General features: G+C 40.7%; 2 protein-coding genes across 7 annotated transcripts in view; one reads left to right on the top strand and one right to left on the bottom strand.

Moving 5' to 3' along the window:
• Positions 1-626: 626 nt before the first annotated feature.
• On the top strand, positions 627-11,874 carry LOC116039547. Of its 5 annotated transcripts, none has more exons than XM_036000673.1 (10): positions 627-1,077; positions 1,180-1,258; positions 2,062-2,421; positions 3,723-3,836; positions 4,024-4,136; positions 4,263-4,374; positions 4,470-4,627; positions 6,630-8,431; positions 8,519-8,623; positions 8,740-8,826. In XM_036000673.1, exons 1-10 carry the CDS (start codon positions 992-994, stop codon positions 8,790-8,792), a joined length of 2,982 nt encoding a protein of 993 aa, XP_035856566.1. In that variant the 5' UTR covers positions 627-991; the 3' UTR covers positions 8,793-8,826. The 5 variants fall into 5 exon arrangements, with proteins under 5 accessions (XP_035856566.1, XP_035856567.1, XP_035856565.1 ...); XM_036000674.1 differs by having other exon boundaries at positions 8,735-8,816; XM_036000672.1 differs by lacking the exon at positions 8,740-8,826 and adding an exon at positions 11,325-11,874 and having other exon boundaries at positions 628-1,077.
• Positions 11,875-18,041: 6,167 nt separating this feature from the next.
• zmp:0000001082 (integrin alpha-D) overlaps positions 18,042-20,572 on the bottom strand; it is a 30,560-nt gene continuing 28,029 nt past the window's right edge. For both annotated transcript variants that reach the window (XM_031284407.2, XM_036000671.1), the window contains exon 31: positions 18,042-19,521. In XM_031284407.2, coding sequence (XP_031140267.1) covers positions 19,339-19,521 — 183 coding nt within the window. In that variant the 3' untranslated portion in view covers positions 18,042-19,338. The remainder of the gene's footprint in view (positions 19,522-20,572) is intronic.

Here is a 20,572-nt window from a genome sequence, read left to right as displayed (position 1 = left end):
CATTATTGAAGCCTGTAAAATTTGGGCAAGACAGTTTTTTTTTTTATTTGATCAGTACATTCATTATTATTATTATTATGGAATATTAGCTATTATAAGAGATAATCAAGTCCTTACATCAACCAAAACCAGAGCTGCATCACAAGAAGAAGTGTGAAAAAAGTCCATAACAACATTTTGTTATGAAAATCAGCAACATGGTATGTTCTTGTAATAAAGTCATTTTTCTTTAACTTTAGGAAAAATAATGGAGGTAAAAAATATGGAGAAAGTGAAAGCTTTTTGAAGTGACGTTAGCCTACTGTTTTATCAAACCTCTAAGGGCCACCCCAGCCTTTACACATCATGTACGTCACCAAATATACTAGATAATACTAAACTTTACCGCTAGATGGCTCTAGGTGTCCGGGTTTTTACTCTTTATATACCGCATACTGTCTATGTTATATACAGCAGTCTGTGGTCTTCATATTTGGTAGAGTCCCGCGACTTTGTCTCTTCAGAGAGGGATCTTTGTTCTCTTCCAATGGTCTCTTCTATGGTCTTCACCCCCCCTCTGTCTATATTTGGTAGAGTCCAGTGACGTTTGTCTCAAACACGGAAGAAGAGGCGAGCGATTCGATTGAGTGAGCTCGTTTATTAAACGTCCATGTTTATACCTGATAGTGAGCAATGCGAACAACAATTAACTGGACCGCAACTCAAACTAGAATATGTTTCGCCACTTCATCCCTGAACAGAAAAACAGGCTAGGATAGGTAACACTTAGCTAGGGAAGACTAAAAAGCAGCTGTGTTTTATTGATAGTTTTTTGAGCGCGAGACTGACAGCGTTTATTATCACTAGCATCCCCGTTGCCAGGTGGCTGTTTAAAAGTTGTTTTCTGTTTTTACTTACATATCTTCTGCCTGGGTGGTCACATCCTCGGCTATGAGTGCCGTGCTAGTCTTTCTACATTAACACACAAATAACTAATGACGGGACAAATATAATGGCTTTCGCAAATCTGTTCACGAGACTGTCTGCTGTCGAAGAAGGTGTGAAGAGCCCCGCAGGTCAACCAGCCTTTACACGCAGGTAACGTTATTTAACTATAGTTAGCCGTTAGCTTTGATGTGATCGAGGGAGCAGGTCATTTTAATGCCTTCCATCTGCAATACAAACTCACTTTGTTTACAGGAACGAGACTGAGACCGGTAAAAGAGGCAATGCCAGAAAGAGGAAAGCCCATGATGAGCTGACTGGCTCTTATAAAAAGGTAAGATGAACTTGAACTATGTTATTACGTCGTAAAGTTTGCATCACATATGGTCTTGTTAGCTGAAGTTCATCTTCTCCACCTTTCCCTTGGTGATTACATTTGGAAACATTGAGTGGCCAGGCTAAACACCGGAATCAGAAGAACTGATCTGTGTTTTTATTGTGGTAACAATAGTGATGTCCGTTAGATTTGGTTTGGTCAGAGCTATGGAATTTTAAAAGAAGGGTAGCTCATTCTGTCAGGCAGTAAATATCCACCAGGATGGCCTACTCCATCTGTAAATGTAAGTAAAAGTAGGGTAGCTCACTCTGTCAGGTAGGAAATATCTTATCAGGGTGGCCTACTACCTCTGGTCTGCCCTCTGGACACCACAGAGGAGGTGGGGGAGTCGAGAGGAGGATGTTAGCCAGGCTGGCATCAATCATGGGCAACACCTCTCACTCCCTACATGAGACTGTGAGTTCCCTGAGCAGCTCCTTCAGCAGCAGACTGCTGCACCCTCAGTGCAAAAAGGAGCGCTACCGCAGGTCCTTCATTCCAGCAGCAATCAGACTTTTTAATGCAACATCATAATGTAGCACTGCTAGCTGTTTCTGCAATATGAGCCATCTCTGACAGCATTGGTTTTATTGGTCTACTTATATCTCAGTGTAAATCAAAATTAAATTGTATGGGGTTTGTGCTGCTTGTCTCGCACAGCATGTATTTGTATTGTGGACTTGCCAAACTTGAAAAGATAAATCTTACAATATGAACAGACATGTCCTTGACATTGATTTCTATGCATTTTCTTTTCACAGAAGCAAAGTTACCAAGCCCAGACAACCAGAAGGTGTGATGCTGCATCCTTTAAAGACGATGACTCCAAGGCCAGACACTACCATATGCATAACACTGACAACGGACATTCAAGTGTTGGCTTCACCAAAGAAGTGATGCATAACCACGGTTACAATAACATGTGTCACAAAGGTCAGAATTACAAAACTAAAAATAACCATAACGTGAACAAGCAACAGCAGAAAAAGAATCCGGATGGGCAGAAATATCCGCACCAACAGAAGGATAGATGGAGACCTGCCAATAGAGGTGGAAACCATCAGACTAGACCTACTTGGAGAAAACATGGAGGAGGCAGTAAAAATAAAAATTACAAGCAGGTAAGCAAGAGGCTGTGCCCATCAGGATAGAAATGATCCATCATCAGTCTGTAACCTGTTTCAGTTTGAATGAAAGTACATTTGCATTAAGACCACCTGCTTTTGTGGTAGAATAGGTATTCCGATCAGTCATTTTGCATTTCTAAGGGAAATAGGGACAGAAATTGGAGTGATGGTCCCCAGTTTAAATCTGGCCTGTAAAGCGTGATTTATGCTTCTGCGTAAAATCTATGCCGTGGCTATGCCGGACCTTACATGTTGACGTGCACCTCTCGAAAAATTAACTACACGTCGCGGCGACGCACGTTGCTCGGCCCTGGCTTGGTAGCGTTGCATTTCCCCCGACTCATTTCCTGGTTCTCCTTCTAAATAAACAACATGCAATCAAGGAGAGGGTTAACTTCTCCTGCTCCAGATTTCCCACCGTGGTCAGAAAGAACAGGGGAGACACTTTGTTTCTCTCACTATGACTCTAGAGTCGGTACTTGCTCCAAAGCTAATCGCTGTCACTCTCTCACTCGCTCTACCAACACACACACACACACCGGCTCTGCTGAGATCGACGCACACACCAACGCACAAGTATAGACTTCAGGCCACTTACGTAGGCTACGGCGAAAGCTCTGCGTGGAGCCTCCGCAGAACCATAAATCAAGCTTAAGCTTTGTTGCACTCTCTCCCCACATTTCCTGTCTGCCTCTCAACTGTATACTGTCAAAATGATGGAAAAAATGATGATGATAAACAGGCATGGGGCTAAAATGCTTTTGATACTTAAGGACACAGTTTTGACATTGAGGTAGCAACAAATGGCCTTATGATTCAAAAGCCTCTAGGCAGACAAAGTCACATTAACCTAAAAACACAACAGAGATAAGGGGCCCAATACTAGTTACAAAAATAAAAACACCCTCAAACTATTTGAAGTGAACACATTTTTTGTCTCCTCAAGTCTGTTTAATTTCATTTCATTTTGCATCAGAAGCAGTAACTGTAAAGTAGAATTCTTGGTATTGTTGTGCAGTGAAAGCTACAGGCATGTCTCAATGTTAACTAGATATTAAAAGTTATAGCCCAGCCTGCTCCCCGTGAAGGTTGCTCTTAAGGGAAATATAAATGAACATCAGATGTGAGGACACCCTTACTTTACGCTAATCAATCCACCAAATTTAAGTAACTGCCCCTAACAAAAGCTCAGAATGCCACTACAGTTCCAGGAGCAAACAAATGCTTCCTTGAAAATGTATTAATCATATTAATCAAAATGTGAATCTTATTGTTTTACTCCTTTTTCCTCTTAGGACGTCCAAGTGAAACGTCCAAGGTTCATGACACAGGAGTTCAAGGACCAGCATGCTTTGTTGGTGGATGGGCGGTTAGTTTGTCGACATTTCCTTTATGGAAGGTGCATCAAGGCAGGTTATGTGTACTATGTATATAAATGTATAATATTTGTAAAAAGTGATACTATACCAAAATTGATGTGTCAAAGTGACTTGTAGGATAGAAAAAAAAAAAGTCTGATTATTCTGGCCTTTTATTGAATGTTATAACTCCCACTTTAATGTCCTAGCGTTGCGTTCTTCCCTTTACTGCACACAGGCTGACGACTGCCAACTGGAGCATATTCAGGGTTACAACGATCTCATCAAAGAAGTGTGCAAATTCTACGTCCAAGGCCACTGCATAAAACCGGAGAGCTGCCCATACATGCATAATATCCTTTGGTTGAACAGCGATAATTTCTCTGTCATAATCTCATTGCAGTGATTGGTATTGTACTGCAATTTGTCAGTAACTGGAGGCTGTGGAACAGCTAATATTTCCTTTACTAAAGCTGCACAGTCCTTTCCTTGCAAGTTCTTCCACAGAAATGGAAAATGTTCTCAAGGAGCAGATTGCAGGTTTTCCCATGAGCCACTAAATGACGTCACTAACCCACTGTTGAATGAGGTGTGTATGTAAAAGTCGGCTCATGAAAATGTTGTTAAAATGTTTTGTATACGTTGCTGTGTGCTGAAGACAATTACATCTTCTTCTTACTGCAGGCATTGAAACGGGATAATGAGCTCTATGAACAACAACAACAACAACAACAACTTGCACAAAAAGCTGAACAGGAGTCGTTGGCACAGCCAGACAACACAAATGAGTCAGAAATTCTAGAAGCAAATAGGACCCCTGACACACTCCTACAACCAATCAGGTATGCATGTAACTTAAACTCATCACTGTGATTTTGTAAATCTGTCAGTGTAATTATATGAGTCAGTGTTGTAGTCAAGACCACCTAAACCTCGACCAAGTCATCACCATGTGTGTCAAGACCAACTGAAACATACAGTATACACACAACTAGCTAATATGTATAGCTAATATTAGCTAAATCACTTTGGGTGAGGGGTGAAGAGATTTCTGGAGAGTTTTGGTACAGAGGCAGCTTGATTACTTTAGCTAGCTAGCTTCGCTAGCGTCACTTACACTTACTTACCTTACTTTATGCTTCCTTACTTATTGCATATAAAATTTGAGGTTGTCCCAGCTGTGTCGGTTAGCGTTACATTGCAGAATTTACACACTGCTGTGTGTTTTCTTTTAGATTTTGTTTTGCAAATAAACTCTTTAAAAATATATAATAAATAAAATTAGGGCTGTCAAACGATTCATTTTTTAATTTCAATTTTTCTCGATTATTCGCTGAATGTCTATAGTTAATAGCGATTAATCACATGTTTTATCGCGATTAAAATTCTATTTTGCATTTCAGAACTGTTTTTAAGTACATATTAACAATGGAAAGAAATTCTTACCAGTGGATCTTGATTGGGAATCAAATGAATGCAAAGAGTCACTTTATGAACTTGACTTTAAGATTTGTGTTTGTTATTATTTATTTACTGTAAACAAAAGAAAAATGTGTGAATCTGTCATTATTGCACAATTCCTCCAAGTACCTAACTAAAAATCTAAAAATCCCTATCCTTACCAGAGTCAATATAGTGTTTAGTAACTCCTAAATAATGTTGATTACTCACTGACGTCCAGTGATCACCGGTTAATGAGACAGCGTTTGCAGCACCTTGCAGCTGTTCCAGTTGGGCTGCTTTCTCCGTGTCGTACAGGCTGTGTATGGTGAGACTACTGTCCTCCTCGACGGCAATAAGACAGGTCAGAACATGCCAACCGTAGTACGTCTTTAAGACCCGAGCCTTCTACGATGCTGACAGGTCTGCAGTTAGTTGCCACCCATTTCGCAAGAGCGGTAGTCATTTTTTTGGATTTGGTTTCATCAACAGGTCGACGAGTAGCACTCTCCGAAATAGTGCTTTGCCTGAGCCCACTAGCATCAACCTGAGTCACGTTAATTAGCTCGTAGGTGGTAGCTCAACTTTGACGTGCTTCAGTGATATCTTAATTCGGCTTTACACAATGTGCATGTGGCTTTTGACTTGTCTAATGAGCTGTCCAGGAGTTTTGGAAAATAAAAAGCACCATTCAGAATTGTGTTTTCTGCTGTCCTTCTCCATCATGCCTGCAGCCTGCAGCAGCAGGATGTGTTAGGAGGAAGTATGGCAGCTTGATGATAAGTAAAGGTGCGGCAAAGGGTCAAAATAGTAGCCTGTTAGGCACGACGGTAAGCCGAGTGAAGTGTAAAATAAATTAATAAATGGCGGCACGCAATTAATGCGATTATATTTATATATAAAAAAAAAGAAAAGTGTTATGCTCAGCCCTTAAACACATCGCTATTAACGCGCTAATGCTGACAGCCCTAAATGAAATGCAATAAATAAAGTTATTACCGATGACTTGGCTGAAACCTCCCAGACAGCCAGAGCTTCCTGTCTTGTGACATACAGTACATTCACTTTGGGGGGGTGGGGAACGGGGGTTAACAGAAACACATTTCTAAACTGGAAATGAGTCAAGTTATTGGTTGCATTTGAAGCAGGAAGTTTTACATCAAATCACAGTAATGATGTTGACACATAAATCAGACGATACACAGGCAATTTAGTGAAATCCCTGCAGTTGTGGTCTTAAAATAAAATCCTCTTCATCCGGGACCAAGACGAGGCTGAGTAAATATGTGGTCGATTCTGAAATGAGACAGAGACCTTTAAAAAGTCTGGTCTCGAGTACTTCGACACTGATAGTAGTCATTAACATTCAGCTACTAGCGTGCTGATGTTGCTTTTATTTTTCAGGCCTAACTTTTACAACAGCACAAATGCTGAGAAGGAAACCTTGTCCTGTCAGACTGAAGAACTGGCTGACATTATGGAGGAAGCTGTCCCACCACATCCAACAGATGCCACTCAACCTCCTGACGTCCCCCCGTCAAGTAACCTCAATCACGAGGAGCCGGTTTGTTATTCAGTTGCAGCAGTGCTTGGGCCTCAACTATCCAAACCTTTTCCTAGTTTCTTTACAACTCGAGGACGTCCAGAATCTGGGCCGCGCTCTTCTTCTGATTGCACTTCAGGCTCTGCAAACCAAAGCTATGTTCCCTACTCTGTAGATGCTGTTCTCAGGTCCTGTAAATCAGTGGGAAGTTCTACATTTGGCCACACACCTACCACTCCTACTGCACAAACTGTATCCTATACCCCACACGCTGACTTTGAAGAGAGCACCGATCCTCTGCTAAGCTCAGAAACCCCAAATGAGAGGGGCTTGCATTCGCTAAATACCAGAAATGAAGTGAACAAATCCCAGGAGAAAATATTCAAGAGCCTGTCATCCCATGACGTGCACACTGGCCTGTTTTCAAAGACCTGCCCTAGTCCTACTCTGGCCTCTAGGGATTACATGAAACAAGGTGGCAATATGCCAGAATCCCTGAAACTGCAAAGAGCTGCTCATAAAGTCAAGTCGGAGTTGCTGCGTTCTCCTGTTAACGTGTCAGAGAAAGACCAAAGACAAGACAAAGACAAAGGACATATGAAAGGAAGCATGCACCAGCCTACGGATATTACATGCTCTCTAAATTGTAAAAGTGAAGGTGTTCTTCCTATTGGACGCACTAATTGCAAAAGGATTTTTTTAAGTCCCCCTAGTCAGACATCTACTTCAAAACACCCTACACAGTTGAGGCCACATCTCTCTGTTCTGACATCTGACTCCGAAGCCTCAAAGCCTTTCTGTCCTTCCTCAGGTTTCACAGAGTTTAAACAGAGTTTAAAGGCTCCTGTTGAACCTGTCACCTGTTCGACTAAGACGAGCGATTCTGCAAACTCTGCCAGTTGTTATTTTGCAGCAAAACAACCCACTGAGATCCACCTGCACTCCAAAAAGACACCATCTGGCCTCAAACCCGGCACGCAGCGTCATTCAGCCGAAATCCCAGTAGAGGGCAGCAGCAAAATGGCCCATTGTGATGATTTGGCAGTTGGATGCAAAAAGACCCTGAAAAGACCCTTTCATAGCCTTTTTGCAAGCCTGATTACTGACACGCTGCAGCCTATAGACGGTTCTGGAACCAGTTCCTCTTGTACTCAAGGCTTAATTCAATATTCCTCTCCTGCTCCTCAGTCCACAGATTGCAGAGGTAATTGTGTTGAAAGTGCGGTTGAACCAGACAAAGCCTCTGCCAGGTCCTTCCGCAGCCTTTTTACTGCTCCTCTCCCTTTCATTCGGCCTCGGCCAAACTATTCAAAGACTTCCTCCTGTTCTCAACAGCCAGACCAGTCAGCTGATAATACATCTCATTCAGTAAACTCCAAACAAAGGGCTTCTAATTCAGAGATACCTCTCCCATGCCAGGTTAGAACTGATGTCAAAGAAATCCCTCATGCCTCAAGATCCCCCAATTTCTCTACTAATCCTAAAATAGAAAATGAAGACCGTTCAACGGGGAATATAAATCTACCGACAAAGCAGCTGGTGTATACCGTCTGTAGCCTTGTGTCCGATTCCCACAGTGAGATGTCTACCAGTCCAACTCCTGCTAACAGTCCATCTACGACCCATACTCATCAGCCGCTGCCCGACATCTCATCCCACAAAGGTATGGGCATACCACGCGCTGCTTACAAAACACTTGTGTGAAATGCTGATTTGTACTGCTGAAATATGTCGTTAATGTCTCATGTTGTAGGCTCTGCAGTAGCAGCCACTTCAAATTCAGTTCTGAAAACTCTCTTTCTGTGCCTGAGCCCGTACCAACAGGATGGAGAGCGACAGGACAGTGTCCCTCCAGGTATGTGCCCTATTCATTCCTGTTGAAGAAATCTGTAAATAATGGCCATAAACAAAATGTGGCCATCCTGGTGGAATTAAACAATAATCTCTCTTATTGTTTTTCTTGCAGTTCAGAAAGAGAAAAGAAGAACAAAAGCAGCACAGGGTGTGTTTTTGTGAAGCAATAGCGGAAGAGTAATAAAAAGGAATAGAATAGAATAGTAGTTTGTTCTCGTTTTCATGGACCTGTATCTCCTACAGGGTTTCCCGCTGAAAATGTGTTCGTTAAGGTGGTAGGGTGAGGTGTGTGTGTGTGTGTGTGGGGGGTCTATCTGCAGTCTATCGCAGTCTATCGCAGTCTTGTGCGATAGACTGCAGACTCTGTACTACATTTAACAGTTGAGGGAGTAGGGCTGGGCATCGTTCAAAATCTTTCGATCCGGTGCCAATTTCGATACCTCAGTTTTCCTTAACGCTACTTTTTTCGATACCATATGTTTTAAAATCCATTTCAACATCAACAAAAATACGTACACAAAACCTTTCTTTCCACCTTAATTGTGAATCAAAACAGTTATCAAAATTAAACAAATCTGGTAACACTGCTCTCAGTAACAGTAATAGAACTGGTTGTGCTTTTGGATAGGGGTGCGCCAGTCAGATACTCAGGATTGGTATCAATCCGAACTTTTACAATTAACAACATGAACATATTATAAATAATAAATAAATAAACATATTACATTGTGTACAGGCTAATATTGAACTAACTAAAATGTAAAGAACAAAGACTTTTTAGTGCAAACTGCATAATGACACAAACCTTCAACAATAAACTTGGTGAATGCCCTGTTGTCAACATTGAACTAATGGAGAACTAACTTAAGTGCAAAGGAATGGAATTGAATTGCCTTGTTGCTGAAAGGTGCTGTAGAATTAAAGTTGCCTTGCCTTAACAACCTCAGCCTTTCAGTCAGTCATCAGGGCATAGAAACCACTGTTGTGCCTGCTTGTCTCAGAGGAAGTGTAACGTCAACAGGAACCGCTTTCGCCTCTCCATTAGTATCATATTGCAGCAAACGCTGTGTGCACATTTCTGACACATTTCTGGTGTGCAAAGACATAGAAAGCGCCACGCAGCTAACACGCAACAGAAATGCCACGCTCATGCCATGCACTTAATGGTTAATCTTTGCTGTATTGTTGTTTTGTAACGATTGTATTATTATTGTATTGTTGCTGGCTGTATCACATTATCCCTCGGGGATAATAAAGACTACCTTGACCTTTTTGATGCAGAGAAACGGCGAGTGTCTCGGAAAAAAAGTGGCTCAAAAGTAGGCCAAGTTGACAAACGAATGAGAAGAAGCTGTGATGCTAACTTTAAGAGGATGGTGATAACTGAGCAGAGTCTTCAAACCACTGCCAAGCAGCCAAGAAATATGGTGTCACAGAATGTAACGCAGTGTTTTCCCTGGCTTTGTGGAAAACTCGGGTGCGCTTATTTGGCGGGGCGTTTAGGCGTCCTTCCTCAGGAAAAATGTTGAGTTTTTCAATAAAATAAATGCAATTTGACCATACATTTTGAGTCTCTTTGTGGGATTTGGCATCTTTTTGTAGTCCTGTGTGTCTCTTTTTGGTCATTTTTGTTTTGTTGTTTTGGGTCCCTTTTGTGGTAGATTTGCGTCTCTTTTTCACATCATTTTGGACTGTTATCACCATACCTGTGTCTAAAACTTTGGAAAAGCTAGAGCAGATAATAAATAAATAACACTCAAAAACCTTCAAGACAAAACTTGCTGAAGAAGTCCATCTACAGTCATTAGATCTTAGAAAAGTCTTTTATTTACATTAATTTGGCTTAGGTGCTGCCCAACATGGCGCGGGTGCCGCACCTAAACCTTATAATGGCAGGGAAAACCCTGTAATGTACGGAGATGGCGAGCCCAAAAAGACGGTCTTAAAAACGGCAACAGCCGAAGAAAAGCGTACCGCAGTCCCCAAACCGGCCGCTTCAGTGAGATTGACCGGAGGGTGTGTGAATATGTGATTTGAAAAAAACGAAATGAGGGAATGCCCGTCACTTGAGCCGCCATTCAAGTGAAAGCCTTGGAAATCACCACAGAGTTTAAAGCCAGAATGATGTGGCGCAATGGACTGTTTGCGACAGAGGACAAGTTTAAAGGTTATTTATACATTATAAAGGCTAACTTATATTAGTTTAATTTAAATGTTAGAAACAACAGACTTCCTTGCTGTTTCCAATGTGTTTTTGTTATTTCCAAATACAAATATTGTCTTTATTAAAACAAGATTTGGTCCTCCGTAAAGTCTTTTTCCAAAAGTGTGTGTGTGGGGTCCAAAAAACCGGGATTACAGTATACTTGTGGGTTCCGGACAGCTTTGTGGGGCCAAAATGCTGGACCCCACAACTTTAAAGGGCTGTTTGAGGGTTAAGACTTGGTTTTAGGGTTAGAATTAGGTTATGGTTAGGGTGAGGGTAAGGGTTAAGGTTAGGCATTTAGTTGTGATGGTTAGGGTAAGGGGCTAGGGAATGCATTATGTCAATGACGGGTCCCCACAAAGATAGTGAGACGCACTATGTGTGTGTGTGATCAAAGTTGTGTTGTATCCTACCTTTTTTCTGGATAGTGTGGCCCCTCATCATTCCGTGCCTCTTTCTCATGTTTTCCTGTTATTGTCTGTTATCTGCTCCTCAGACTCAAGATTCACAGTCCAACCGTCCACTGACAAAAAAAGTTGCACAGTCAACAGAGCACCAGCCCTCTCTTCAGACTCCACAAATCTCCTTGGATGCAACAGGTGAAGAAACATTGGCACACATAACTTTTCATGCAAACCAGCGGTGCTACTGATGCAGCATCACACGTGACCAAGACATCAGAGGAAGGATAGTGGGTAAATGGGGACGTGGTGGCCAAACCACTTAAGGACTTTTTAAGACTTTAGACCCCGCGGTTTTTCCACTTCAGACATTAAAGTTGGATTCAGTTGATTTATGTTAAATCACACTAATAATCTTGATTAATCTTGCCAGTCATGTGAAAATCATGTTATGACGGCGCACACATTTAAACCATGTTCAATATTTAAAATCTACAGGCTTCTTTATATTTTTTATTTTCTTTTGTGCAGATTTGACTACTTCTACTGCTAAACATATTTTAAACACTGATCTGTGTGTCCTAGAAAATAAGAGTAAAACATTCTACAGCCGTGCTGCATGAATAAACTTCATGCAAAAATTGCCTTCTGAATGATCTTCTAATTGTTGTACCACAAATCAACGGCAAATTCTTGTACTCCTTTTTGTTTTAAATGTCCAGTAATGTTAGTTTATTAAGAATTTTTCAGACATTTCATCTTTTGATTAAAAAACAAATACAATTATGAACTGTAGGTTTAAATCAGGATGTCTGCTGGTTTATTGAGCAGATTAAAAAAGGACTTACAACTTAAAATGTTTTCCTTTTGATGCCAGTTATTGTAGAGAAGTTATGTCTTGGACAACAACAAATGAGTACATTTCATCAACGCCACAAGCTGTATATGTATATATGGATGGTTGTGATATACACTGGATTATACATGATTTGAAAGATTTGTTGACCTGTTTGGCCTGAACATGTGAGGGGGCTGCAGGGTGACTGCAGAGGGTTATAGCATGAGCATTAGCATTGATCTTACATTTAAGAAGTCAGTGTAGTGTAATTGCACAAACTATTGCCCATATCAGTACTGGGGAAGAGCAATATAATATTTTCGCTTCATTTTTTAAACAATTATGGTTTTTATTCTAAGTAATTTCAGTTCTTGTCCTTCCAACTCATTCTTCCAAATTCAGCAATATGGGTCAATTTCTTAATGTTGCTTTTTGAAGAGGAACCTGTAAAAAAACACTTGAAAAAAAACAGAAAGCAAGTCCGAAAAAAACATGTTCATGCACGTGGTCCATTGAATTAATCCAATTGAATGAATGAGGAAATGAAAGAGAGCTGTGTTAGAGGGAGGAGAAAACCTGCTCCGACCAGGTTAGGTTCACAGGCTCAGTTACCATAGTAACTGACTCTGAGGTTAAGTTACCTCCCTTTCTGAAACAGAAAACGCAGAGTTTACCTCATCTCAGGGTTAACAAACTCAGAGTTTTCACTAAACCTGCTCTCTGAAACGGACCCCTGGTGAGCAGCATCAGCAGCTGTAAATTAAGCTAAGGAGCTAGCCTAGTATTAGGGCCAGGCATAAGTGGAAAAAATATATTTTATTTGCATTTAAAACTTAATTAAAATGACTTTATTCTCAACATTTCGATTTTTATCCTCAAAAAAAACAACTTCCTCTTAAAATTTATTCTTCTCTTGTGTCTGGCACTTATGCTGAAAGTGTGACTTTATTCTAGACATTTTGACTTCATTTTTTATCTTGCTCCTCTGTTGTTTTTTCACCTTATGCCTGGCTGTTATACTCTTACATAGGAATCACATTTGGAACTGTATGTAAATGATTTGAGTAGAGAGGTGCAGCTGAATTTTGTGTCGTTTTATTAAAAAAAAGGCAAGACCCTGTCCAGTTAATAAATGGTAACTTAACACCAAGCTAAAGAGCAGTGTTTTGCTGCCCTCTGGTTGGAAATTAAAAACCTGTTTTACATCTGACCACACCCAACATCCCTGATGCGTGTGGTTGGGTGTAATAAGTATGTCTAAAGGCCTAGACACACAGAGCTGATGGCCAAACGTCGGCAGAAAAGGCAGTTGGACTGATCAGTCTCCCCAAATTGGTCAAAAAAAGTGCTTCGGGACACACCAAAGCGACGAGTCGTAATACGTCTCCATAACAGCAGGCGGCGCTAATCTGTATTGTCGCCCAAAAATGAAAACCGGCAGCTGATTGGACAAACGCGTCAACGTAGGTCTTGTTTCTCCAGAAATTCAAAGACAGATTGTCATGGCGGCTTGTTCAGAAAACGATCTCATATTGTACTAAAATAGTTCACCGAAACGTATTTCTGAAAACATTTTAAGCGAGAAATACACACACTGTGCGACTCTAGAGTCATAGTGAGAGAAACAAAGTTTGTCCCCTGTGTTTTCTGACCATGGTGGGAAATCTGTAGCAGGAAAAGTTAATCCTCTCCTTGATTTCATGTTTATGGAGAAGGAGAACCAAGAAATGAATCGGGGGAAATGCAACGCTACCAAGCCACGGCCGAGCGACGTGTAGTTACATTTTTCGAGAGGTGCACGTCAGGCTACGGCATAGGGTCCGGCGTAGACACAGGGGGCTCTGCGGGGGTACGCGGTCGATTCTATGCACAACCATAAAACGGCCTTTATGGTTAAGGTTAGGGTTAGGTGCCTTGAAGTCAATGGTCGCAGCGCTGCCTGGAAGGAAAGGTTGGGGGCTTAAAACACCATCAAGCTATTTTTGTTTTTGTTTATTTTTGTTCATTCAGGTTTTCTACAGGTTTAACTTATAACTGCCAGATTGCCACCCGTGATGATAATCATATCGTCCTCTCAGTCATATCAACAGAGGATTGCAAGTTTTATTCTAAAGCCAGTTTTAGTTTAGCTAGCTAGCAGCGCTACGGAGGAAGGTCTGGCAATGCAAGACTAATTGTTCCTTAACCTCAACACATTTATAGGAGACACTTTCTCTCTTTCCTGCCAGATTGTCAAAGTTGCAATGATGCCATTACGGTCTAGATCCTGATCCAGTACTGTTTCTGCTCCACAAATCCTGCCTGTAGTCTCTTCCAGTTTTTAGACCCGCTGCCTGCCTCTGACCTGCCTACGTGCCTAGACTTGTTGGATTTGTTTGCCAATTTGGACTGACTTCAAGTTGCAGAGCTGTTTTTGACCATTGCCTTAATCTAATCTACCTACATGTGTAGGGTCCACTTCCCTGTTGCAAAAAAATGGAATCGTTACAGTAAAAAAATACATACTGTATTATATTATAAACTAATATATTATTGTGATTTATAATGGTTGCAAAGCCTCATTAGATTTAGTAGTGAATCAGGCTGTTCTCATGAACCATTTGTACATATAGCTAGGAAAATTAAAGCAATGTAATTCCTATGTATTCCACGTATTTATTGCACCACATTGACTGCTGCTGTATTAGACCCCTCTGGTTAATATAAAAAGATAATACTTTGATAAAGAATTCAGCTCTCAAGCAGACAATGTGATCAAGGTGTTTTTAATTGATAGAGCACAAAACATGTATCAAAATTAACAACACTGCATCAACAAGACAATCTAAAAGCAAAAAAACCTGATATATATATATATATATATATATATATATATATATATATATATATATATATATATATATATATATACACACAAACATTAAAGTGGAAAGTCTGTTTATAATACTGCAAATTTTTTCCACAAAGGCTGATCTCAAAGATATGCAATTCCAGTCCAACAGATGGATCCTCCTGGGGTAGTAAGTAATCCTCTCCATATACCAGGTCTGTCCATTCATCAACAGTATACAGTATATAACAGTATGTCTTTCTTCAGCCATTTCCTTATTAAAGATGTATTGTTAGTCTCCAACAACACTCTCAAACGTTATTTACCTTTCTGTTTCCATTCACCATGCCTCCAAGTTTCTCCAGCTTGCTCAGGTACATTATTTTATACATTATAGATCTTTTTCACGGCAGACATGTTGACATGTCATAGTAGGAAAAGCACAGGTGTATTCAAAACAACTAATGATGGCTGCATTCCACTTAGGAGAGGTCCTGGTATGGTGCATGCTGACTCACTGAAATAGCTTACTGGGACACTTGATGGAATTGAGCCATCAATAAGGTTATCAATTTCAGCTGTGCTATTCCTACTATGACAAGTCAAAATGTCTGCTGTGAAAAAGGTCCATTGTTAATGTATGAGTGTTGAGCTTTCCGTTTAGCACAGTTGGATTTAAATAAGATCTCCTGTGTACGTGTGTAGTTTCTGGCCAAACTGTACGACTTAAAAATGTGTTCTTGTTTTTTTTCCTTCTGGTCTGAAATATAAAATTGTGTTTAGTCACTAATATAATAATCCACCTATCAAGCATATGAATGTCTTAATCAAGTGTAACCATAGTAACACTGACACAAATATACATTATGTGCCATGTGGCCACAAGTAGAGCAGACTAATAAGACTACAAAAACTAAATGAAGCAAAAATATTATAAGGGCAGTGGTTCAATGATTAGGTGACAATTTGGGATTGTGCGCCCCGTACTGATACCACAGTTGCCCAGGGTTCAATTCCAACCTGCTTGCAACCCTTTATTGCATCTCTCTCTCTCTCTCTCTCTCTCTCTCTCTCTCTCTCTCTCTCTCTCTCTCTCTCTCTCTCTCTCTCTCTCTCTCTCTCTCTCTCTCTCTCCTAAGCTGTCCTATCAAATAAAAAGACCAAAAATAACAATAATCTTAACAAATTCAACCACTGGTTTCCTCCTCCATTGTTCCTTAGTAACTACTCACAATTGTGTGCACTGTGTTGTGTTACTATCCCAACTGCTGCTTACAAAGACAACGTTTTGCAGGATTACTAATTCATAAACAATGCATCAAACGTACCACTCAAATGATCATAATAAAAAAGTTAAAAAGCAGTCAGCTATAATACAAGATCAAATCATGTCCGCTTAATAAATACCGTGCTTCTGTACAGTCACTGGATATTAAAATGCAAATAATACATGTATTAATAATACTAATGGATAAGAGTAGGATATTCTTGTGCAGTGAAGAGGATGTGTGTTATGACAAAACTGGCTGCAACACTACCAGGAATTAAACCAGTGTTGAGGGAGAATGTTGCACCTGAGTGCCCTTTGGGATACTTTGTGAACTTACATTACATTAAATGTACATTGTAACACATAACATTACATTAAAAACCTGAACATGCATGTACATTTAATATAAAAGCTCACTTAATATAAAAAAGAAACACTTCACCATGTTATGATTTGACCAAAAAAAAAAACGTAAGTCTGCTTTTTCCACAGATGTTGCTGTCTTCCTTAGCAGAGTTCGCTCAGGTGTCTCTACCTAATGTAGGTATGGAACGTCAGTCATATGATAACAGGTTGTTGTATATGGAGAGGGAGATTGTATGTCTTCTCTCTGTTTAAAGTCTATGGTGTATGTGTATAGCTTTAATGTTTTTTCTCTTTTTTTTCCCCCCAGTCGAGGCTGTGACCACGTTTACAGACAGCTCATATTTCTGGTGTTAATCCAGTCAACAAAGAATAAAAAGACATGACCCTCCCCTATTTTCCTCCGGTGGTCCATTCCATAAATACCGAACGGTCCCTTATAGGTTCAATACCATTTCACCAGTAATATTAGGCTATACTTATGATCAAAAATTATATTGGAATATACGCATTTACTCTAGCAGCAATTTTCTCCCACGCAAATTCTCTCTTTTACAGCAGCCGCTGGGTTGCTTTTTTAATGAAATATATGTTCAAACTCGCTGTATATCACGAGTATTTCTGCCGACCCATTTGTTTATGGTTGTTACTATGGTGAATCGTAGTATCATTGCTCCATTCATTTTTTTTTTTTTTTTTTTTTTTTAATTGTGTTGGTGCACGCGCGTGAACCTAGTCTGAGTTGATTGAACCGACTCAAATCAGCTGTTCTGAAACCAAAAACTCAGAGTTTCCCATCTCAGGGTAAATCAACTCAGACATCAGGGTTAGACTCAGAGTTTGTTAGAACTCCTTCCTGAAACGGGCCCCAGGGTCCTTGTTTTTTATGTGATGATGTAGTGTTCCCCACAGTAAACCATGCAATTTCTTTTTTCTCTTTTTTCCCGGCGGAACCTTGTCTTTCTGGTTATGATCTCCCTCCTGATTCCTGGCCACCAGTTATCATGTGACCGAAGTCCCATACTTAGCCATTTCCATTATAAATGAGCAAACACTACCCGCTGAGGAAGTGTCTGAGATGCAGTTGAAAGCTCCAGAAAAAGCTAATAATTGAATAGTGGACCTTGGGTTAAGTATTTTTCTTTGCCAAACCATTACTTCCTGCTGTGTTTGTAAAATATGGACGTTTGGACAGTGGCTGTCAGCGTCTGAAGTGACGCAAAAAGCGCCCTTTAGCGTGTTTGTAGAACGCACCAGGGAGAGCAGCAGCTCCACAGGGTTTGAAGATGACGTAGCACTAAGAGCAAATACGGTAGCGAGTAGTATGAAAGGCCGAAAGTCTGCGTAAGGAGGCTGGTTGGGGTGGTGGGTGGGTCAAACAACACAGGACTTTCACCCAGGAGAACGGGGATTGTGTCCCGCGTGTCACGTTTCCTAAACCCAACCGTCGCTTTCTTGTATTACTAAACCCAACCGTCGCTTTCTTGTATTACTAAACCCAACCGTCGCTTTCTTGTATTACTAAACCCAACCGTCGCTTTCTTGTATTACTAAACCCAACCGTTGCTTTCTTTTCTTCCTAAACCCAACCATCCGTTCTTCTCTTCCTAAAACAAACCGTCCCGTTCTTCTTTTCCTAAACCCAACTGTCCGTTCTTCCCGCGTGTCATGGAAACGTAAGCCCACCCACGACCTATTCCTTAACCTAACTGCGTCAAAGGTGACGCCAATAGTTCCGATCAAGCGCGTGTAGATAAAGCACGTTTAGATATACGCTAAAGGAGACTTTTAGCGTCAATAACAACGCCAAAGGCACCTGACCAAGCGTCCGTATTTTACATGATGGGAGTGAGAATCTTTTGGAATCTGGAGCTACAGTAGGAGACAGTTGGTTTAGCTTAGCATAAAGAATGAAAGAAGAAGGGAAACAGCTAGTCTGTCCAAAGGTTAAAAAACTAACACATAACACCCTGTAAAACTAAAACTTGTTATTTTTACACTTTTTGTTTTTAGTCTTTATGGTAAGCTAAGCTAACATACCCTTGCACCAGCTTCATATTTAACAGACAGGCATGAGTGGCAGCAATCTTCTCATCTAACTCTCAGCAAGAAAGTGAATGAGCATATTTGCCAAAATGTATTCCAGGTCCTCCTCTGTATCAGTTGACGGAGTTGTAACCAGGTTCTAATCAGCCTTCAACATTACCTGCAAAAACACCTCATGGTATGTGATCACTATTTCAATACTTTTAGTAATGTCCTGGTTTGAGGGATAAAGATAAGATAGAAATCCAATGCATTGGCACTTAATAACTAATTAGTCTTTGGCTGTAGATGATTATTGACTTCAGACAGAGAATGAAAACACAAACACACTAACACTTTTCAAGAAAATAGTAATATTGAAAATGTCCAACAAAAGAATGTTCTGGCCAGAAACTACATTTTAAGTTTTGCTGCAGCAATAGTCCCTTTAATTTAGTTGTGCACAACCCAGTAACTGTTTCAGCTCAGTCTAAAAGAAAAAATATGTATCTGACACGATCCTCCAAATCCACAGGAGGGAAAAACCTTACTGGTGAGATAGTAGAAATGGAAATCCAAACTCAGCAGGCCTATTTGTGTCTGATTAATAAGTGAAACTAGGAAACTCATACTTTGTGTTATATCTGAAGGAATATTTTAGCTTCAGTTCAAATTAGCTTGGATGAATGTACAAAATGTCCTATTATGATGACAAATGTTGATCACACAATCACATCATCCCTGCTTAAAAGTTTTAAACACAACCATTAGATTTGGGGTGGGTTACGGAGTGCTGCCTTTGGCCTCACCATCATCAAGATTTTTGTCCTCTGAAGAATGGTCAGATATGCAGTCAGTCTCTGACTTGATGACTATCCCGTTGGTGGTGTCAGTGGGGGGCTGAAGAGCAGTTTTTTCCTCCTGGTCTTCACAATAGTCAGGTGTTTTCCTCTTAAAGCAACCCAACTTATGAGAGAGACAAAAAAAAATAATTAGACCAAACTACACAGAGACCTATTTCACAGCAGAAAAGTTTTGAAGGAAAATTTGAACAAGACCTGTCTTGCATATTTTTTCAGGTTCATACTTGTATTTTGCGTTCTTACTAGAACATGTTTACATGCTTTAATGTTTAAAAAAGCATAATTTTTCCTTATACTGCCTGTCTGAATATAGCTGTATTAGTATATTTCCAGAATAAAGCCTGACATCCGGCGTTCACTTTCCATTCTCTGTTTGTTGCCGTTCTCAAACTCCCTTCGCTACGGGAAACAATAGCAACCTTCGAGCTAGCAAGCTACACGCTGAAAATGTCAAGTTTTGAAGACAATTTGGATTGTGCAACAAGGCAGGTCTGCTTGATTCTTTTGGTGAATGATTGTAAAGATTTACTAAGAATATGTTTACAGCATTTACTCTCTAACTGGAACATTTCGGGACAGATCAGCAGAGATTGGGGTGGACGAAGTGCACACGCCGATACACTGGTAAGAGCTAATGACGTTTAACCATGTATCCAGCTAATTTAAATAGCTCACATTAGAGCCCTGCGCCGGACTGTTTTCTTCATCCCGCTCCTGCCCGCTCCCGGCGAATTTCTGACCATTACCGCCCGCACCCGCAATGTGTGTGTTACACTCCCGCCCGCTCCCGCAATGTGTACGTCCACTCCCGCCCGCACCCGCAAAACTCTGAGAATTTATGCCCGCACAATAATAGAGATGCATTGATGTTATGTCTTCTCCCGTCCCGCATGAGAAAACACGTCATTTTATAGGTTAATAGGGAAAAGATGAAGGCAAAGAAGGCAGGTGCTTGCTGCTGTTAGACGGGGAGGAAGGAGCAGAAGGAGAGGGAGAGAGGGGGAGGAAGGAGCCGAGGATGAGCCTTGGCTCGGAGCTCCCCCGTCCTGGGAAGCTCAGACACGCTGGTGTCTACTCATAGATGGCCTATACAGTATATACTCAGTCAGTATATATGTATATCTATGGTTTCTGCTGGCGTTGGGGGGTTCCAG

The sequence above is a fragment of the Sander lucioperca genome, chromosome 4 (assembly GCF_008315115.2).
Source record: "Sander lucioperca isolate FBNREF2018 chromosome 4, SLUC_FBN_1.2, whole genome shotgun sequence".
NCBI classification, from domain to species: domain Eukaryota; kingdom Metazoa; phylum Chordata; class Actinopteri; order Perciformes; family Percidae; genus Sander; species Sander lucioperca.
Note: the sequence above shows the minus strand (reverse complement) of the source record. Positions and strands in the feature narration are given on the sequence as shown.

Excerpts from the sequence above, each read along its gene's own strand:
- LOC116039547 (XM_036000672.1), top strand. The coding sequence starts at position 992 with ATGGCTTTCGCAAATCTGTTCACGAGACTGTCTGCTGTCGAAGAAGGT. Across the intron at positions 4,628-6,629 it reads ACACTCCTACAACCAATCAG|GCCTAACTTTTACAACAGCA; the intron begins GTATGCATGTAA and ends TTTATTTTTCAG. Across the intron at positions 8,624-11,324 it reads ACAGGACAGTGTCCCTCCAG|ACTCAAGATTCACAGTCCAA; the intron begins GTATGTGCCCTA and ends TCTGCTCCTCAG.